At 42.4% G+C, this 21,157-nt stretch overlaps 3 protein-coding genes across 5 annotated transcripts; all 3 read left to right on the forward strand.

The window, feature by feature from the left end:
• The first annotated feature begins 958 nt into the window (after nucleotides 1-958).
• On the forward strand, nucleotides 959-7,040 carry gpr17 (G protein-coupled receptor 17). Its single transcript, XM_058073550.2, has 2 exons — nucleotides 959-1,297; nucleotides 4,288-7,040. Exon 2 carries the CDS (start codon nucleotides 4,296-4,298, stop codon nucleotides 5,313-5,315), a length of 1,020 nt encoding a protein of 339 aa, XP_057929533.2. The 5' UTR covers nucleotides 959-1,297; nucleotides 4,288-4,295; the 3' UTR covers nucleotides 5,316-7,040.
• A 167-nt stretch (nucleotides 7,041-7,207) lies between these two features.
• Nucleotides 7,208-17,930, forward strand: inpp5d (inositol polyphosphate-5-phosphatase D). Of its 3 annotated transcripts, none has more exons than XM_058073548.2 (27): nucleotides 7,208-7,291; nucleotides 7,780-7,920; nucleotides 8,006-8,069; nucleotides 8,816-8,951; nucleotides 9,011-9,122; nucleotides 9,215-9,355; nucleotides 9,446-9,536; nucleotides 9,613-9,690; nucleotides 9,751-9,828; nucleotides 9,896-10,019; nucleotides 11,610-11,716; nucleotides 11,796-11,898; nucleotides 11,968-12,164; nucleotides 12,239-12,356; nucleotides 12,423-12,519; nucleotides 12,784-12,922; nucleotides 12,995-13,103; nucleotides 13,185-13,273; nucleotides 13,453-13,534; nucleotides 13,683-13,772; nucleotides 13,856-13,966; nucleotides 14,288-14,367; nucleotides 15,341-15,428; nucleotides 15,503-15,649; nucleotides 15,727-15,781; nucleotides 15,858-16,037; nucleotides 16,671-17,930. In XM_058073548.2, the coding sequence occupies exons 2-27, from the start codon at nucleotides 7,781-7,783 to the stop codon at nucleotides 17,104-17,106; spliced, it is 3,192 nt and encodes a 1,063-aa protein (XP_057929531.2). In that variant the 5' UTR covers nucleotides 7,208-7,291; nucleotide 7,780; the 3' UTR covers nucleotides 17,107-17,930. The 3 variants fall into 3 exon arrangements, with proteins under 3 accessions (XP_057929531.2, XP_057929532.2, XP_078646367.1); XM_058073549.2 differs by lacking the exon at nucleotides 7,208-7,291 and adding an exon at nucleotides 7,298-7,430; XM_078790241.1 differs by lacking the exon at nucleotides 7,208-7,291 and having other exon boundaries at nucleotides 7,773-7,920; nucleotides 16,671-17,929.
• A 336-nt stretch (nucleotides 17,931-18,266) lies between these two features.
• Nucleotides 18,267-20,243, forward strand: smx5. The gene is made up of 5 exons (XM_058073437.2): nucleotides 18,267-18,397; nucleotides 18,571-18,638; nucleotides 18,815-18,845; nucleotides 19,193-19,252; nucleotides 19,724-20,243. Exons 1-5 carry the CDS (start codon nucleotides 18,395-18,397, stop codon nucleotides 19,847-19,849), a joined length of 288 nt encoding a protein of 95 aa, XP_057929420.1. The 5' UTR covers nucleotides 18,267-18,394; the 3' UTR covers nucleotides 19,850-20,243.
• The last annotated feature ends 914 nt before the right edge of the window (nucleotides 20,244-21,157 follow it).

The raw sequence follows: 21,157 nt of genomic DNA on the forward strand, positions 1-21,157 counted from the left end.
CTAATAACACTAATAACTCAGTGTTTAGTTGATGACCCTGCGGAAGCATGGCGTTATTTCCTCGACTGCTCAGTGGAAACTAACATGAGGATTGAAGAGCTTGCAAATCTTGGGACTTGAGAGGGTGAAGATAACGTTTGGGGAATTCATCAGGTCCAAGTCTGTCCTGGAAGGCCTTGGCTGACAGACTTGAGCCTACTGTAAAAGCTTCCTGTCCTAGCGTGCCAACCACTGGGCTCATTCAGTAAAATGTTGTTGTCATTTCTTTGACGTCAACACAAAGGAATAAAAAGCAGGCAGTGACTGGGGGTTTGACTTACTGTCAAAAGTCCTTCAAAACGTCTCTAAGGACTACCATTTTTGTATGGACGCAAGGGTTTGGTGATTGGGGGGGAGCGAGGGGGGGGGTGCACACGGCAGACAGAGTGTCTGAGACCCACAAAGTGTGTGTGTGTGTGTAAGGAGGTTTGTCCCAATTAGAAGTTGTGTGTAGTGTCCTCATTGATATCCACCAATAGAAGACATTTGCATATGGGGGGGGCGCGCGCAAAGACAGAGAAAGGCCTGATGTGTCTCCATGGACATCTGTGATCTTGGACTATAAAAGAAATATTATAACCCCACCCCCCCACCCCCAATCTCTCCACATCTGTCCCACGGCTATGTGACTGATTATTTTGGGCATTCCAATTGAGAATGCCCCCAGGAGGCGGGGGGCCAACAAGGACCTCTGTTTCTTCCAAAATCCCCCTCCCCTCCGTCTCCCACCAGCAGCAACGTTCTTGTTTTGGTCTTGCAAGGGGCTCTCTGTGGACCATGCAGAAGAGATCATCACTGAGGCTTCAGTCATAAACGTGTCAATTAACAAGACTATCTATCAGCGGGGAGGGGAGTGGGGGGGGGCCGGGCCTTGTTTCCATGGAGTCATAGCAGAGCAGCGCTCCCCTTGCTAAGGCATGCCATTCTTCTCCTCGCCGCTAACATGAGCCGCTTCCCCTGACTCGGGCTATTGTGGAGCACACAAGTGGCTCACTGAAGAGAGGGGGGCGAGGAAGAAAGGGTGGGGTCAAGGTTCAAGCCAAAGTCTCCCGTCGGGACTCCCTCCCTGTTATCAAATTTGTTGAGACACAAAAAGAGCTTCAGTCTCATTGGAGAGAACATCTTGAGGGAGAAAGAGAGAGGAGAGGTGAGAGGACCGCGCTCTTTGTCTAGCAGGGGCCCCCGTCTTGTCTTCCAGGCTCCAAGTGCTGCTCTGCTCCGCTGCACCAACCAACTTTTTTTCCTTCAGCAATCTCTGGTGAGTCTTTTCAACCATTTTCTCCCCCTCAAAAGTCACTCAGGACAAACCGCATGTATTTCTAACCCTGCTCGGCTATATTGTAGTGGTTCACATCGCTGGCTTTCAAGAGGCAAAATAAACCCTCCTAAATCACCCTGTGACTGATGGGGCAACCAGTCCAGTCAACTGGGGTAGGCTCCAGCTTCTGCCATGACAATGAATAGGAGTAGGACAAAATGTTGATATGCATCCATATATTGTATAGCATAGTTTGTCTCTTATGTACAGTGTCCATACAGCAGCATCACATATTGATATTGCATCCTGAAACGTGCTTTTGTTTTTTTCTTTCCTTTCTCCATCAAGACTATGCATTTTGTTTTTAATTTAATACAATTCAACTATATCTTTATGATGAATTATATGATCATCTTTTATACATTTCTTATTATTTCTTATTTGTAAGTACACATGTTACCATAAATGACTTCAATTAAAAACAAATTTGAATAAGATTTTTATGGTAATTTTTCCCCAAAAATATAATTTTTTTTAAAATGCGGTTTAATAATAATAAAATTAATGCATGATAATATTTTTTTTTTAAAAATGACAAGAAGTATGTTATTGTATTTCATTTTAAAATAAGATTAAACTGTATTTTCTTATGGTCAAATTTATAACTTTAAAAAAATGTTTCATTAAATATCTGGGGGGGTTGACCGTAAAATATTTAGAAATTTAATTTATGTATAAAAAAATTTCCTGCATTTATTTTATTCGAATTTAACTTTCCATTAAAAAAAAAAAGGTGCATAATCCGTTTTATAGAATGAGAAATTAAATATATGGGCAACAAAATACCATAAATTATAATTTTTTTTTTATTAAAAACAAATTTTAAACATGCTATGTAGTTATCTCATGGTGATAGCATCGTACCCTAGCAAGTTATGCTAGTTGGATGGAGGGGTTCCCACCTGCTGGTATGTGGACTGGTCCTGGACGATGGGCGGGTCTGAACACAAAGCCATATGGGCAGCAAGGGAGACATGAATGTTTTTGTATTACAAAGTGTTGTATTGTAACTAAACTTTACAAAGGGCGCTGTCTACATTTCATGACATTTATCTGACTACTTGTTTTACACAGTCCAGGTAGTGCAAAACCTTGATTGTGAAGGTGTGATTCCCACAAAGTCAGCTACGTGAACCACTACACAACCCGTGGCGATGATGCGTACTGATGTCATGCTAATTTTCAGCTGCTAATAAGTTCTTTCAGTGTTTGTGCTGCTGAATGCTGGCAGCTTGATGCGTCCCCATTGTAAGTCACACAAACGTACACACACACACACACACACACACACACAATGACAGCTGCTCCATCCGACTGGCTCCTTATGCAAGTGTACGCAGCTGCGACTGAGACTGCGATCGAGACGTAATCCTTTTTGTTCAACATTAGCACGACTGCATCTTCCATTTTCATGACATATTTTCTACTCGGCCTTGTCTCCCCACTCCCTTCGGCGTGTTGGAGCTGCCAACAGACTTAAGATGAAGCCAGCCAGCAACCGCTCCTTATTATTTTTAGACTTTGTTGTTCCCGCCCCGGTGATGTACGGCTGTCTAAGGATGAAAAGGAATGAAATAAGACAATAAAACAAAAGGCGTGGGTGCTTCAGCCTGTCAGAGACGCCCAGGGGACACCCAGGCATGATTAAACGTGAGGTGTGTCTCCGAGATAACATATGTGGAATGTAGGAACCATTTTAGGACGTGCTTTCTTCAAACTTTACTCCACTTATCTCAAGTCTCTTTAGAAACAATTCACTTTCTTGTCCAGATCGGGACAAGATAAGACACAATTGGGTAATATCCACCCGGGATAAAGGTCACATGACGTGATGTTGATGTTAATTAAATCCGCATCGTTATAAGCTACAGCCTGGGATTTTTGAAGACTTTAGTTTGTAGAAAGTAGGGCGTACCTCAGGGTGTCCTAACTTTTTCCAGTGAGGGCCAGATGATGAAAAATGAAAGGATGCTAAGACGTTATATATGTATATTTTAGATTTCAGAAAGTGCTCCCATTATTTAGACTTTATTCCTGTGAAATTACTGTTTTTCCCATTTTTTTTTACTTGTTAAATTCTATTTGTATTTAATATTGACTTGACTTGACATTTTGACTTTATTCTTGTAAAATTACAGCTGTTTTTCCCCAATTTCTGCTGTTTTTTTTTACATTTGTTCTTGCAATTATTATTTTATTCTCATAATATTTTGACTTTATTCTTGTCACATAACTTTAACAACCACATTTTCCAAATTGATTTATTGTATTTTTTCTTATTATTATGACTTAAAAACACATTTCAAAGATTTCAAACTTGACACACTCCCTGTATGCTACTTAAATATTATTTTTCCTCATATTACATTAGTCTCATAATTTTCTTCAATATTTTGACTATTCATTTGTTTTGGGGGGTTTGGTTTTATTTTTGTTGGTAAATTCTATTTGTAGAATGTGCAGTGGGCCAATTAGCCACCATTTTGAGCAAAATGTAAATAAATAGAGAAGTGAAAGGATTCAAAGCCATTTTAGTGACTTGTTGACGTTAGCATTGTGTCTTCCTATGTCACGCTGCTATGATGTCGTGCTAATTACGTAGCCTACACACAAAGGAAACCTGTTTTGGGAACTTGTGGCAAAACTGTCGGTTCTCATGGATGCCTTTTTTTTAGTGTCAGGTGCAGGGATTCATACGATTCTTAGGTTTGGTTAGCTGGCAAACCAAAAAAGTTTGAATGTTGTTTACCTAGCGTGTGTGCAGGAGGTCTGAAACTGATGAGCAAGTGAGCCAGCGACACTGGAGCCTATTGTTACAGAGTGACACACACCGTGCTGTTTGGGGTCTCCTCTCGTCAGCCACATTGCTGCCTGAATGCTAACTATGGCTAGCTAAAATACGCCGTTCACTAGACTTTCTTTTCCCTCAGAAACAAAGATGGAGTCGGCAACCACGGAGCTGCCAGCCCTGTTGACCAATCAGTCATCACAAAGCTGTGCGGCAACAGAGTCGACGACAGAGAACGTCCTGTTTGGAATCTTCTACATCCTCATCTTCTTCCTGGCGCTTAACGGCAACAGCCTGGCTCTCTGGATCTTCTCCCGCCAGCGCGGCACTTCTTCTCCCGCCAATATCTTCCTGACTCACCTGGCGGTGGCCGACCTGTCATATGTCGTTATCCTGCCCCTGAGGGCCACCTATCACCTCACCGGGGGCCACTGGCCCTTCGGCGAGGTGCCCTGCCGACTGGCGGGCTTCTTGTTTTATGTCAACATGTACGCCAGCTTGTACTTCCTGGCCTGCGTGGCGGGGGACCGCTACCTGGCGGTGGTCCATGCCGTGAGGTCGCTGAAGTTTCGCCGCACTCGCTACGCGCACATCATCAGCTTTAGCCTTTGGGCGCTTGTCACCATCTCCATGGCGCCCCTGCTGGTGACGCACCAGACGGCAGAGGTGGACGGCACCACGGTGTGTTTGCAGCTTTACCGAGAGAAAGCGTCTCGTAACGCGCTCATCTCGCTAGCCGTGGCTTTCACGCCGCCCTTCCTGGCCACGCTGTCTTGCTACCTGCTCATCATCCGCAGTCTTCACCAGGGCTCCAGGTTAGAACCCACGCTCAAGCTGAGGGCGCTACGCACCATCGGCCTGGTCATGCTCATTTACGTAGTGTGCTTCCTGCCCTATCACGTGAGCCGGGCCACCTTCATCCTGGGCTACAGCCACCCGGACGTGTCCTGTCAGACCCGCAGAGGCCTCAGTCTGGCCAACCGCCTCACTTCTCTCTTCACCTGCCTCAACGGCGCCATGGACCCGCTCATCTACCTGTTCGGGGCCGAGAAATTTCGAGGGACTCTGATGCGACTGTTTTGCAAAGACAAGGGAGCAGCGTCGGGGGCCACCAGCGGGGATTTGAAAGGAACCCATGAGAGTTCTCTGAGTGCCAAATCGGAATTTTGAACTTGGGGAATCTCCAGGGTTGGCACGATGCTTTGCGATGCACCTACATGTGTTTCAAACAGGAACCGGTTGTTCACGATGATGCCTTAGCCTGATCCAAAAGGCTGAACATTTATCCACCTGTGCCTTTCACACAGAACCCCAGCAAACTCCTGATGCAGCTTAGTAAATATTACCTTTTCCACAGCCGCCCTCTTGCCCTCTAAAAGCGGCAAATTTGCCTGTAGATTTCAACCATTCCCATTCGGTGTTGCTTTTCATACAGAACCGCAGCTCAGAAAATGACTGACTTTTAATTGGCTGTGTGGGGAGAGCTTTCATGCAGTAATGACCGCCAAAATGCTTTATTATAGTGGAATATTTTGTGATTTTTTTTGTTTTTGCTTACTGTTATTGTCTCAATCCACGTATACTGTACTAGTTCACCGTGTTACCTTACCTTAGTTGCTTCGTTTCATGCCTAAAAACAAAAAAAAAAGCCACAGCAAAGTTGGAAATTAGTTTTTTTCAGGCCAAATACCTGCCTGGAAAGAAATGGTTGCCCCAAGGTGCTAACACTGATTTTACACCTTTAGGGCTCAAAGTACCAGAGGTGTAGACTGGAGTCATGAGACTTGAACTCCAGTCAGAACCAAGTCACAATTCTGATTTTTTTAGAGAACTTTGTCAATATCATCAAGGACTTGCAACTCGACTTGGACTTAAGTCTGATGACCTGAAAGGTACTTGAAAATTTTGGTGAACGTGTGGGGTTAAATAAGTAACCAATTACGTTTAAGACCAAACAACCAATGTGTGGATTACATAAATGCTGAATGCTAGCTTCTTCTATGGTGTATCTTGTCACACTAAACAGACTTCTAAGGACTCAAATTTCAAGCCTATGACTTTGGACTTCGGACTTGACACGACTTGGACTTTCAAGTCCTTACTTTAGACTTGACTCGAGACTTACTTGTCTTGTGTGACTTCTGACAATTACTATGGGTCTGCTTTTCTAATCTTGATGCTTTTTAAGCACAAGCACTAGAATAATTGCTGCCATTTTAACGTCAATATAATTTACATGACAGACATCATCATCATTGAAAAAATCAAACACTGTGTAGCTATACAGTATTTCCAGCAGATACTACAATATTAAGTAAAAATGAAGGTGAAATGAAATATATACTCACCTAAAAGGCTGCTCTGTTTTGTTGTTTGTATTGAGACTATATTGATGCTAACAGTGCGGTCTGCTTTTGTATTTTAGCTTTCCATTAGCATTTAATGGAATAAAAACAGCCAGTAAATCACTATACATGCATTTTAACCTTGCACTGCTAGCTTGCGTTTGCTAATTCTGCTCACTGACAGGCCAATCAGAATCATTCTCCTGCCCTTCAACGCGGGGCTGAAATCTGATTGGATGAAGGGTCTGTTTTGAACTTCTGCCTGGCAACAAAGGTAAATCACCAATGTTACATGCGCATATTAGCTTGTTAGCATCTAGCTAAATGTACATCACAGCTAGAATAAGTATTATTAAGTGTACTTGTATATATCAGACTGTATGTATCACCAGTATTATTTTGTGCTTGACAAATCCTCATTGTACATACTGTATAATAATTGCATGTACTTTTTTGTTACGTTTGTATGGTATTGCACTTCTGCATGACAACTAATACACTTATTTTTTACCGTGGGCCCTTGGCAACAACAATAAACGTACTGTTTTCATGACCATGGCAAAAGTGAGAGCCGTGCTTATTCTCTTTAATCATGAAAGGTAAAGTCAGTAACAATAAAGAACAATGATGACATATGTGAGTCACTATATCACAGTTACTGTGAAAGTGACAAAGCTATTTAAAGCCTGACGCTTGACACTCGCACATCTCTTTTTGAGTCACATGACCTGTGTTGTGGTTTCTATTTTCCTCCTATTTCTGCAACATTTCCTGTCCATTGCACGAAAATGGCAAGCCGCTGTAAGTGTGTGCTTCCTGGTTCTTACTTCAATGCTTGTCATGTCGTTTCGTGGGAGTCGGACCACAGTTTACTTTAATGTAACATCAGAAAGGTTGAGATTGACGGTGCAGGGACACATCCAATGAAATGACTGCTAAGGTATTATATTTATTCAATGAGTCATTTGTTTATTTGCAATGTGGTACTTCCCTTTTTTCTGAGCCTCTGGTTCCATATGGACAAATTGTTCACCGGGCAGAAGTAGTACATGTAAATGCAAATAATGAGAAAACATTATTAAGCTGATGAGAATGAAGTTCAAGCCTGCATATTCATCGACAGCTGGATCTGTGATATATCCGGCACATCGGAGGCCCTCCTCTCTGTTCAAATGAGGAAGTGAGAATGAAAGACTGGACTTGTGAAAGATGAACAAAAAAATCGTCAGTAAATGTGACACTAGTTGAAGAGTAGATGCAAAACTCTTGAGGTCTTCGCTGCCGGACAGGATGCAGAGTTGCCAGGCTTGGTGCCACGGCAATATAACTCGATCCAAGACAGAGGATCTACTCTCCAAAGCAGGCAGAGATGGAAGCTTCCTCATTCGTGACAGCGAGTCCATACAAGGAGCGTTTGCTTTGTGTGTTTTGTAAGTACTTCAATAACCTTCACATTGTACTTCAGCAAACAGGGAGTGTGTCAAATAATGCAAATCTTTGCCATGTTAACCACAGATTCCAGAAATGTGTGTACACATATAGAATCCTGTCAAATGAGGACAAGAAGCTCTCAGTCCAGGTGGGTTTGGTCAAGTCAATTAATGTACTTGTTTTGTGTTGACTCGTGACTGTCCAATAAACACCTAGTGGAGACTCCAGGAGGCTCATTGACTGGGTTGTTGACAATTGGCAGTAGAGATGGCATGGACAGACTGGATCTTACCAGACAGAAGTGAAACGCCGGGTAGAACACGGGAAGTACCAGAGTGGCTGAGGAGTAGAGCTGGACTAATGAGACCAGGTGAAACTGAAGACCATAACCTGGAGGAAGACAAGTAGACAATCCTGAATGAAGTAGTCTTTAGGAAAATGTTCTGCCTTAAATGGAGCTCTGGCTGGATTGGAAGAGTAAGTCGCATCCTGACGTCGGCAGAGTGATCGGACTGTCATGGTGAAAAGAGCTGAACCTGAGGACAAAGCTCTCCAAAGCTCTCAAAAATAATCGGTTGATATCGGTTCTAGGTTCGGGATTGCAGATCCAAACACCCAGAATGAATGCTTAACCTTCATCTGGAAGAGATTCAAAGTAGAACTGTTGTTTCTCCACAAGAAAGGAGAAATCTGAGGTGTCACTGGAGTGGTGTTCCAAGCAGTTGATAGGAGGTCCCTTCCATCCTGCCAATGGAACTAGGGGAAGTGGCAAGAGATTAGGGTAGTCCGATGAATTTGACCAACTTGACCCGGATAGGTGGAAGAAAATGGATGGTTCGGTCGTTGACAATGCAGAAGTCCAAGAAAGACAAAACATAATACTCTTCTCTGCAGGCATCAGAGGGAGTTCCTATCAGGTTCTTCTCCATGCTGCCGGAACTGGTGGAGGCATACCACAACCCCAACATGGGCCTTGTCACGCACCTGCAGTATGCCGTACAACGGGAAGAAGAGCCAGAGGAGGAACCAGGTAAAACACCTTTAATGTTTACTAATACTCTCTCACTCTAAACGTGATTTGTCCTCCAGAATCCAAGAATCCTCCACCACAGCTTCCGCCGAGAAACCTCCCCGCCATCGAGGTGAAAGAGGGCCTGTCAGATACCTTCCTCATGAGGCTGCAGCACATGGACATGTCCATGTATGCTTAACCTGAAGCACCAGCTGAGTTCTCAATGATCCACCATGCATGAGGCCGTCCTTACTCACGGGATTACATGTGATACATTTCAGGATAGCGGAAGAGCAGCAAGTGCTCATTCTGGACTACTTCAGGACCACGATTTGTCTGGATGCTGAACAAGCACAGAACGGGAACCTCAGCCTCCCTGGTCTCAAGAAGCTCACCATGGCAATCTGCAAGAATCTAAACGGGTATTCTAAGCGACCAACAGCAGATAATCCATGCATCATGTCACGTACCAGCAAATAATCAGGACGTCTTCATCCTTTTTGGTGAGGTAGTGAAATTTCCCGCGTCCTACCAGCTCTGGAGGCTTGCCAGAGAACGTTGGACCAACAGCTCTCACCAGGGATTGGACCGCATCCAAAACAAGTGGGTGGCATGCTGGATTCTTCGTTTGCTGCTCAATTCAGAAGGAAAACTCATCAAAGGGTGATTCTTTTTCCAGATTTCTGCAGATCTTGGCCACCCCGTGTCCTTCAGGCTTGAGCAACTGACCAAACTTCTCTACTCCATAGAGGATAAGGTAGGTTGGAACTGAGCAAACAGCAGGCCGTCAGCTCATGGATCCCTACTCTCCTTTCAGGCTAAAAACGCTGTATTTGAATCTGTGGGCTATGACGGAGGCCACAGAAAGTCCCTCATCCCACCTGTTGTCTTTGAGGTAACCTTTTAAAAAATAAAAGCGCTGGCCATCGTGTCGTTCATTTGGATTATGTCTCACATGGAAGGTCAAGCAAGAATCTCTTGGAATTCCTACAAAGATGTTTATGAAAGTGGACGTTGAGGGCGGTAAACTCCACTTCAAGAAGTTAAAGGACGGGCCCGATGACAAATACTTTGTACACAATAAAAGTAAGTACTCCTTCGGGATCCACTTGAACTTCATTGACTTGATTCCCAGTTTTGGACCAAATATCCAACCCAGGGTCACTTTACAATTGCAAAATCCAATTTGAAGAGGCGTTGCTTTGCATATTCTCCAGGTTGTGGTCAGGGAATCTCTAATTCCAAATTGCCAGAGTGGCGTTAGCATGCTAATATGATAATACTGTAATCCCTCACCACTTGCACTTTGGATTTTGCAGCTTCATTCTAGAGCCGCCGTGGTGTATTGGTTAGCGTGGACTTCAGAGCAAACGCCCCGGTTTCAAATCTCCACATCATCGGTATTCATCAGGAAGGGCATCCGGAATATAAAGTGATCAAGCCAAAATCAGTATGCAGATCAAAGGATCTGCTGTGGCGACTCCGTAATCAGGAAAATGCAGAGAAAAACAAACAAACATTCCTTTCAAAAAATATATACACCCATTATCAGTAACAAAATTGCATATAAGTTTTACTTTTTTTTTTGTCTACATTTTGCTTTTTCATGCATATAAATGGCTAAATGAAGTAAAAATACAAATAAAAGGCATTCAGAAGATGCATTCAAAGATGTGATAATATGTAGTGATATGTAGTATTCTACAGTAATGCTATTGTAATGTTGTGTGAGACACACAAGCACCAGACTTTACTACAAAAACATCAGGCTTTTATGGCAGGTCACAGCAATCATAATAATCCCTAACACGAGCTACTGTTTTGGCTGTAACATCAACTCTGAACCTCCTGCGTCATTTGCCTTTTGGCCCCCACTCAGCTGCCCTAGCAACAGAACACGTTTACATACAGGAGCGCAAATCTTAAATGGCTTATTTTCTCTTAATAATGTCTACCATATTAAGTAATACAGGTGTAATTGTGAATATAGGGGTGTTATTTCTTCTTTCGAGGGCTCTATTAATGTTAAAAATTGCATTTACAAGTTCGTAGACAGGTTTTCTATGCTGTAACTATAAAAATATCTTATTTCAAAATAAGGAATTCTACTTTGCAGAAATTAATTTATGATGGGATACCTTGGCTTTTGTAAAATCCAATTAATCTTTTCCAGATCCCCAAAAATCGAAACAAACACCATGTATTATAGAGAATGATTATCGTTTTACATGCAGAAAAAAAACGCAAAATACATATAAGTTAATTGTTACAGACTATCCCTTTGTACTTGTTTCACACCCCCGTTATCCAAGTTCTATGTTTTATCTAGACCTATATTTTTGCAGCCGTATTCAATAAAAAAAAAAAAGACTTAGCAGAAATATTCAGTGTACTTGAACACCTCATCAGTGCAGGGCTCATTGTTGCTTATAAGGAGGAAGAAAGGAGAAAGATGCGGACTTGTTCATCGTTCTCTGTGTGTTATTTGAACAAATAAACCATGCACACACACACACATAATAAAAATGATTCCCTGGCCGGAATCTGCCTGTAGTATCCCAACTGTAAAAGAATCACTATCCAATCTTGACAGAGACTGAGTCAGCAAGTCGTGATTGCTTTGTTTGGGTATTGTTTGGTTGTCTGAAACATTTTTTTGCTGTGATCCCCCCATAGTCAGGCAGCTGGTGAAATCCCAGAAAATGCAGGCCAAGCTTGTCATTGTGGTGGAAACCGAGAAAGAGAAGATTTTGCGCAAGGAGTTTGTCTTTGACAATGCAAAGGTGGCCATTCCTGTGACTTGCATTTTAGAAGCTTTATTTTTTAAATTAATTTTAATGTTCTTCTTCTGCGTCATACCAGAAAAGGGAAGGCTTCTGTCAGCTCCTTCAACAAATGAAGAACAAACACTCGGAAAAACCTGAACCGGACATGATCACGGTGTTTGTCGGCACCTGGAACATGGGTAGGAATATCCAACTCTCACCAGAATCAAATCCACAAATCATGCAGGATTTTTTCCCTGAACTTGCAGGAAACGCTAGCCCCCCCCACAACACAAACTCCTGGTTCCAGTGCAAAGGCCAAGGCAAGACACAGGATGACACAGCCGATCACATCCCGCATGATATTTATGTCATCGGCACCCAGGAGGACCCTCTGGGCGAGAGGGAGTGGGTGGACACGGTGAAGAGCGTCTTGAGGAACATCACAAACATCAGCTTCAAACAAGTCAGCAAACTGACATTCCAGGTGTTTCTCCGCTTCCCGCGCATCACTCCTAAAGTTTTCCCACCCTTTATCAGGTCGCCATCCACACGCTGTGGAACACCAGGATTGTGGTGCTCGCCAAGCCCGAGCATGAAAACAGGATCTCTCACGTTTTCTCCGACAGCGTCAAAACGGGGATAGCGAACACTTTGGGTACAAGGCTGCACTCGACACAAACCTTGATGTGCATGAGTGCTGACGATAAGTTTGATTTTTCAGGAAATAAGGGAGCGGTGGGCGTGTCTTTCATGTTCAACGGAACATCCTTCGGATTTGTCAACAGTCACTTGACTTCAGGAAGTGAGAAGAAACTCAGGTGGGGAGGACATGTCCTGTTCTGATATCATCAAGTTGACGTAGTACCGTTGTTAATAGTACTAGTAAAGGTTATTACATGTTATTACATGTCTAGAGGGCACTCAGTACATTTTGCCAAAATAAAAAATGTTCTGCAGCCACATGATGAGAAGCTCTGGTATACCGTATAATACCATTGGGGTCCGAAATGGGATGTTTAAAAGTCAAACTATAACTGCTATTTTCTGAGATCTAACCTGTCGTACATTTCTTGTCTGGGCAGGCGTAACCAAAACTACTTGAATATTTTGCGGTTTTTGAATCTTGGTGATAAGAAGGTGAATCCATTCGACATCACCCACCGCTTCACACACCTCTTCTGGCTGGGTGACCTCAACTACCGCCTTGACTTGCCAAATACGGTAAAGTGCCAAGTATTGTACCGATACCGCTTTGCAGTAGAAAAGTATTTACAACACATCCCCCCACATAAGGAAGCTGAGTACATTGTGTCAAAGATCAAGCAGCAGCAGTACCAGGAACTCCTCTGCAGAGACCAGCTCACCATGGAGAGGAATGACCAAAAGGTCTTCTTGCACTTTGGTACGCTCGAACACGGCAGGCTTTGCTCATGTATGACCTCAACTATTCCAAATATTGTCTCTGTAATGTTTTGAATTGCAGCCGAGGAGGAGATCACATTTGCGCCGACGTACCGCTTTGAACGCTACACGCGTGACAAGTACGCCTACACAAAGGCCAAAGCCACCGGGGTATGCTTGTGTTTTGTCAGATGTCTTCACCCAACCATCCCCCTCTTCCCAGTGCCCCGTTTAAGCCAACAGGAAGCACTTGTACATGTGTCGGTCCCGCTTATGTTGACAATCGTCAAAGGCAACATGAAATCTGAAGTGACAATAACTATGGACTGCGGTATGATGAAATGTTGCAGACTAAATATAATTTGCCATCATGGTGCGATCGCATCCTGTGGAAGTCCTACCCTCTGGTCCATGTCGTCTGCCAGGCGTATGGTGAGTCATTTCCTCTTCCTGTTCTGTTTTTTTTGTTTTTTGCTCTACTTTTTACATTTGCATGCACCTTCTAGTCAAGTACCCTATGTGGAAGGTTGAAAAAAAAAATGGAAATAAATGATGAAAAAAATCTATTCTCCACTGACAGGGTGCACTAACGACATCATGACAAGTGACCACTCACCTGTGTTTGCCTCATTCGAAGTAGGAGTAGCCTCGCAGTTTGTCTCCAAGCGAGGTAGATTCGCTACGTCACCACATACTGCACACCTTCAACAACAAACCTGCTGATTCATTCGTTTCCTGTCCCTCAACGCGCAGATCCAGACAATGCGCCTCAAGGCGGCATACAGATCATGAACTGTAAGGCCACCCTGCTGACGAAGTCAAAGACCAAGTTCTTCATAGAATACCACTCCAGCTGCTTGGAAAGTAAGCAAACAGTGGAAGTGGAACATCTAAAGTCCAAGAGGATCCATTGCAGGAGGCTTATTTGTATTTGGAAACCAATGTTCCCACTGGAAATAAGCTTCATTGAAATGCTCTGTTCCTGGCTTCAATTATGTTTGTTAGCAGCATCGTTTTAACTTGTGTCAAAATAAGTTCACCAACGCAAAAACAACAAAACAATCTTAAGTCTAGAGTAGTTTTTAGCGTTTTTACATACTCTTGTGTATACCTTAACCTTGAAAAAAAGTTTTCCACAACTTTGGAGGCACTTGTCAAATTAAATATTTCATAAAACTCCTCCAGAAACTGTTAGGACATGTGAAGGTGAGAACACGGAACACTCGGACGGCTCCATCAAAGTTTGGTTTGGCACCCAAGTCCAGGTAAGATCCTACTGTAATATCTATCTTTCAGTTGTACCTACCATACACAGGTATACCCAAGTAGTATCTACCATACCTGCTCTACCCAGTACTGTATCTAGTGTCTACAATAACAAAGTATCAACAACTACTTAAATATCTACTTGCCCTACCTACCGTACCTAACCATACCTCTCTAAGTATCTACTGTAATCTTCTGTGCCTACCTAAGTATCTACCTAAGTATGTACTGTACTCTACACCATCAACCTAGGTATCTACCCAAGTATATACATAAGTATCTACTGTAATCTATTGTATCCTATCTTACCTATCTACTCTTATTTTCCACATCTATGTATCTGCCCATTGTTCTTACCTACAGTAAGTACCCAGCACTAGTATCTACCGTACCCATACATAAGTATTTACTGTAATCCACTGCATCTACCTACTTATTAATTGTATCTACCTAAGTATTAACTACCCACCTAAGTATCTGCTGTAATCTGTCACCCCTGCCTATTTACCGACTGTACCTTCCTAAGCATCACCGTACCTACCTATTTGCCGACCGTACCTACCTAAGTACCTAGTACCAGTATCTACCTCACCTACATAGATATTCACGGTAACCCTCTGTATCTACCAACCATATCCAAGTACCTAGTGTTACAATAGTATCTACCATACCTACAGTACATAAGTATCTACAGTAATCTACCGCACCTACCTCTCTGCCGACTGTACCGACCTAAGTATCTGCCGTACATACATAAGTATCTATACTGTAATCTACCGCACCTACCCGACTACCAACCATACTGTTCCTCCATTACCTAAGCACCTAGTAGAAGTATATACCACACATACAGTACATAAGTATTTACTGTCATCTACTGCATCAACCAATCGTACCTACCTAAGTACATACTGTAATCTACCACACATTACTAAGTAACAGTGACTTGTAAGGTTTGTTTGTGTTTTCAAGCTCACTCCAATCATCTCGGACGCTGAGTACCTTTTGGACCAACACATCCTCATCTGTGTGAAGTCCACGGATTCGGACGAGTCGTACGGTAAAGACCGTGAAGACGCAGCATCTACAAAAAGAGCAGAAAACATCAAAGTCCCTCATTTGTGCTTCTGCTAGGAGAGGGTTGTGTCGCACTGCGAGCTGCCCAGTTCTGCTACACCGAGTTCCAGGTAGCGCTTACGCACCACGGCGAGAACACGGGCGTCTTGACCGGCGGCATTCAACTGCACACCTCAGAAGGCAAACCCACTGAGAAGTTATACGGTCAGTATCATCTTTTATTGGATATTGTCCTCAGCTGTGAATGCCTCAAGCGTTCATCACTTCCTGTTTTCTTCCAGACTTCATCAAAGTGGAGAGAGATGACGCAAAGGGCAAAAGCGGGGAGCCTAACAAGTGAGACGTTTGTTTTTGCTGCTTCATTCACGTTCCTCACAGCTCCTGTGACTTATTTGTCTTGTTTGCCGAACAGGACGTCGGCTGGCCAAGCGCATGACATATCCAACCCAAGTTACATGGAAGTGTCCTACAGGAGCGACAATGTGATCGCCAAGGGTTGGAGCTACAGCTTGCCGCCCAAAACCCTGCCCATCGCCAGGCAGCCCAGTAAAGACTCCAAGAAGAGTCCCACTGGCAAACCTGTAAAACCAGCGTGAGTGACTGTCTCCGGTTTGATCCCGACATCAGTAGCTGATGGTCACCACCTGGAAGTTCTAATTTAGTCTTTAGCCCGGTTCCCACCTAATGGTAGGTGGAAGTGGTACTAAAGCCAGTATTGCCGATACAGATTCTTTTTACTTCAAATGTTTTGATATCGTTGAATTGTCCATGGCGGCATGGCGGTCTAGTGGTTAGAGCGCTGACCTCACAGCTAGGAGACCTGGGTTCAATTCCACCCTCGGCCATCTCTGTGTGGAGTTTGCAAGCGTGGGTTTTCTCCGGTTTCCTCCCACATTCCAAAAAACATGCTAGGTTAATTGGCGACTCCAAATTGTCCATAGTCCATAGGTATAAATGTGAGTGTGAATGGTTGTTTGTCTATATGTGCCCTGTGATTGGCTGGCGACCAGTCCAGGGTGTACCGTGCCTCTCGCCCAAAGACAGCTGGGATAGGCTCCAGCACCCCCGCGACCCTCGTGAGGAAAAAGCGGTAGAAAATAAATGAATGAATGAATTGTCCATGTTGATCATGATTATAATCCTTATGTATGTGAGAAGTGAGAAGTGATACGATTAAGGGTACCGAGACGTACCACATGGTGAAACCCGTGATTGTGTCCCTTAGGGATGTGGAGGCGTCAGAGATGTTTGACAATCCGCTTTACGGATCCACGCGGACATCTCCAATCCAAGGCAAGGATCAGGAAGCCATACAGAAGAACCACCTTATGCCCCCGGACCCCATGTTTGGACACAAGCTGCCAGAGGGCCCCCCGGTGCCTACCCCTCGCAGCCGCTCCTTCACCTGCTCCGAGTCCAAACCGGCTCTCCCGGCTGCCGTGGCGCAGTACAAGAAACCTGTGGTGCCGTCGCGCTCGCAGGGCTGCATGCCGACCAGCCGGCCGCCGCTACCCGCCAAAGCTCGCCCGGGGCCTCCAGAGCTACAGGCCCCCAAACCTAGAGACTACAGGGACATCTCAGAACTCCCCGGCAAGCAGCAAGCACCAGCGAGGCCCGGATTGACTCAGTCCCAAAAGGACCGTAAGGGAGACCACCTATAGTTCTCAAATCACTTTGTTTGGATCCTTTTCAAATCACAAGCCAATCAAAAGTCCAGTAGAAAGTTGAAATAGTTGGAAGAAAACAGCTGCAATTCTACAAGAATAAAGTTAAAATATGAAGAGAAAAAGTTGTGGTAATTTTACAAAAATAAAGTAATATTATGAGAGAAAATAGTTTCATTTTAGTACCGTAGATTTTCAAATTGATATTCAAATTGTGTTTTTTTTTAAATATAAGAAACAAAACAAAGTTGCAATTCTTGTATAATTTGGGTTGGAAGAAATGTGAAAATATTATGGGGATAAAGTCATAATATTATAAGAAGAAAATAAATAAAACAATTACTGAAGAAAATTTTAATATTTGGAACATTTTAAAAAAATGCAACAATCGAGGACTTTCCAGGGTATAAGCCCATTGGCTTATAAACTTAATAATCTGCAACCATTACATTTAGAAGACAAAAACAGGTTTATAAGCCACATCTGCATTTGACAGGAGCCAATCACGAGTTACGGTTGATTATAAAGTCACAGTGAGCTTATCAACAAATTGAAAATTGCAGATCATTATTCAATACAGCAGTCTGATTCACAGTGTCGTTTTACTGAGAGCACCAAACTCATCACACAGCAGCGTCAAGCATCTCTGTCGCCCTCTTGTGGACATTTTGATCAACATGCCTACAGAGTAGGGTTGGGCAGTACAATTAATACAGTCCTGTAGGCCAAGTTTTGATACCGATTCGATACAAAAATACAGGACCAGTATTCCCGAGATGATACCGATACTGTTTACTTGCTTGGTTTTTTAGCTCATTGTTGTTATAATAATCAGCATATAACACACGACAAGGATCTTCAATAAAAATATATTTACTCAACAATATTTGTGAACAATTGAGCAATATATGAATTCAGTATAAGGCAATGTAACAAAATCAAGAAAATGACACAATGATTATTTATGACATACAATTGTGTGAAAAAAATATTTAAAAATAAAATAAATACAAATAAAATAAACACAGTAACACAATGTATTTGGTATATTAGTATATTAGTGTGTGCGTGTGTGTGTAAAAAACGAAATTAATTTAAATTTATTTTATGGAAGTAAGTACATTTACCAAGCTCGTACGGCTCAGCGCTCGGTGAGACGTCTATCATCAAGCTAGTATCATTGGATCGCTCAGCCCAATCCATATTATGTCGCGTGTAAATGACGTCACGAGAGCGTCACTGACATCAGACCGAACGCCGGAAAACTCAAACCGGAGTAGCAACAATGGCGAGTAAACAGCACGAATGAATGAATTGACTGTCGTTGTATATTCTTTGTGATATAAATTTAAACTTTTAAGTTAGTCGGAGGTTAATGTGTTGCTTTGTTTACGAGCTAAACGCGACTTCCACCTTTAGCTCGCAGCTAGGCTAACGTTGTTCTGTCGTTTTCAATTTCAGCTTTTCTACTCGTTCTTCAAGTCCCTGGTGGGCAAAGATGTGGTGGTGGAGCTAAAGAACGACCTGAGGTGAGCCTTACTTATACATGTCGTGGCACTTATCCTGGCTTTTAAAATGATAATTCACTTTGTGAGTCACTGACGGCTATTGAAGCTAACACCTTTTTAATGTTGATCACTGCACGTGCTGCATTTTGCTTACAAGCTAGTACTGTACTACCTCTCGTTTGTCTCTACTTTTTCAGCATATGTGGAACTCTTCATTCAGTTGACCAGGTATGATGTCTTTTATTATTAACATTGTTTTAATTATACGTGGCTACTCAAAACTCCAGTCCACTGACAGCCTAATGCAGATGTAAGGGTAACGCCAACAGCTGAGTGGCAACATTTTATAGTGCATACAGGGCTAGATACAGCCGCTGGATGCTGACCACTGGTGATACTTCAAAACGCTGCCATCTTGTGGCGTTAATAAGAAAATACATCAGGTTTTCCAAAGCCACAGCTGTTAATGCCGATATTTTTAGAGACTTTGGTGGTGATTTGCTGCAGTAAATGACCGTTGTGCCAACAACACAGCAAGCGTTGGACTAAGAATGTTTTTTTTCTCTCTGTTTCAGTACCTGAACATCAAGCTCACAGACATTAGCGTGACAGACCCAGAGAAATATCCACACATGGTATGTTATCATGACACAGCACGCGCAAGCTCACGACAAAACAGTTTATACAGTATTATACTGAACTGTAAATATTTTATTAGTGCTGTTATTATATCTCTAAGCTTATTTTTAAAAACACACTGATAAGCATGATGAACTTATGCTGCTTACACTGTGAAATAAAAAGCCTGACTATCTGTGGAAACCTTAGCTGCTGCTCTTGAATGTGATGTCAAAAGATTGTGTGCCTAATAAAGTGAGCACATACGAATAGTGGTGCACGTGCGTGATTAGCTAGATTTATCGTCATTTATTTGTGGCAGTCCAAATGTATGTGTGGTGGGCCGCCACGCATAAATGAGTGTATGGGGAAAAATAATTTCTAGGCATTAAAAATACTTTACTGTATTTTTGTGACGCTCTCCCAACAAAATGTGGCGATGCACATCATCGAAACCTCACGTCACACCCTTGTCTGTTTTCCATCAGTTGTCCGTTAAAAACTGTTTCATCCGCGGCTCGGTGGTGCGCTACGTGCAGCTGCCCGCCGACGAGGTGGACACTCAGCTCCTCCAGGACGCCGCACGCAAAGAAGCCATGCAGCAGAAGCAGTGATGACTCGGCGGGTGAGGGTTCAAAAAAATATGTAGTTTCTCCTCAATCGTTATTGTTTCCACCACACAGGACTTCTTTGTTGTTATTATTGTTATTATTAGACAAAATATTCCCAATTTTATTTCACACGGGAAAGAAAAGCATCACTTGTCAGCGTTATGTTGAAGCATAACTTTATTAGTTCACCTTTTTAAAGGAAAAAAAGACACTTTGTCATGTGACTTTATTTTTGGTCTTATTTTGTAAATGACTGCATTTGTAGCAAATAAAGATACAAAATGTCACACCTCAGGGGATGCTTTTTGACAAGTTACTTATATTTGGCTGTGAAGTCCCGATCTATAAATAAATCCAACCGCATAGCACCTACTGTATATGTGGCTTTTATAAATAACTGTCATACAGTACGTGCTTCATTGTTTCCCACAGGACTGCAGTCTATTTGTGGTGTGGTGGGTTAGGGGGATTATTTGCACAACTGGCCATGATGCATTATAAAATAGTAATCAAAATGAAAGGAAAACAAGAACACGGGTGTCCCAAGTGCAGCCAGTGACATTTTTTTGTTATTGCCTACATACTAAAAATATAATTTAACGAAAAATAGCAAAAATGGAAGCTTTAATAGTAATTTTACAAGAATAACATCAAAATATTGAAACACATAGCTGGAAACAAAGAAGAAAAAGTCACAATTTTATGAGTATGGTGTGATATAAAGTAAAATAACCTCATTTTAGTAGCATAAGGCTGAAATACAGTGTTAAAGTTCATTCATTTTCTACCGCTTATCCTGCTTATCAGTGGTGGGGTGCTGGAGCCTATCCCAGCTGCCTTTGGGCAAGAGGCGGGGTACACCCTGGACTGGTCGCCAGCCAATCACAGGGCACCTATAGACAAACAACCAGTGTTAAAATTATTAAAAAAAAAATGAATTTGTCATTGTTACAAAATTACAGTAGGTTGGGGAAAATGTTATATTACAAGTGTAAAGTCAAAACATGGGAAATTACTTTTTTAAATTAAGTAGAATTGGAAAAAACGAATTTTACAAGAATAAGTTTTTTTTCCTCTATTGAGGAAAAAAGCATATTTTAATGAGAAAAGGTATGAATGAGGATTACAAGAATGAGGAAAAATGTAATTTTAAAACATTTAAAAATGTAGTTAATTGTATTTTATTTATTTAAAGATGCAAATTTGTTACTGATACAAAACAGCATGATTTATTATCGTTTGGAAAAACCATGATAAAGTGAAGCCGCAATATTCAAAACGGCGAAAGATTACTTGAATGTGTTTAACATG

Source organism: Doryrhamphus excisus, linkage group LG4, assembly GCF_037039965.1.
Source record: "Doryrhamphus excisus strain RoL-2023G ecotype Guam linkage group LG4, RoL_Dexc_Guam_v1.1, whole genome shotgun sequence".
Lineage (NCBI taxonomy): Eukaryota > Metazoa > Chordata > Actinopteri > Syngnathiformes > Syngnathidae > Doryrhamphus > Doryrhamphus excisus.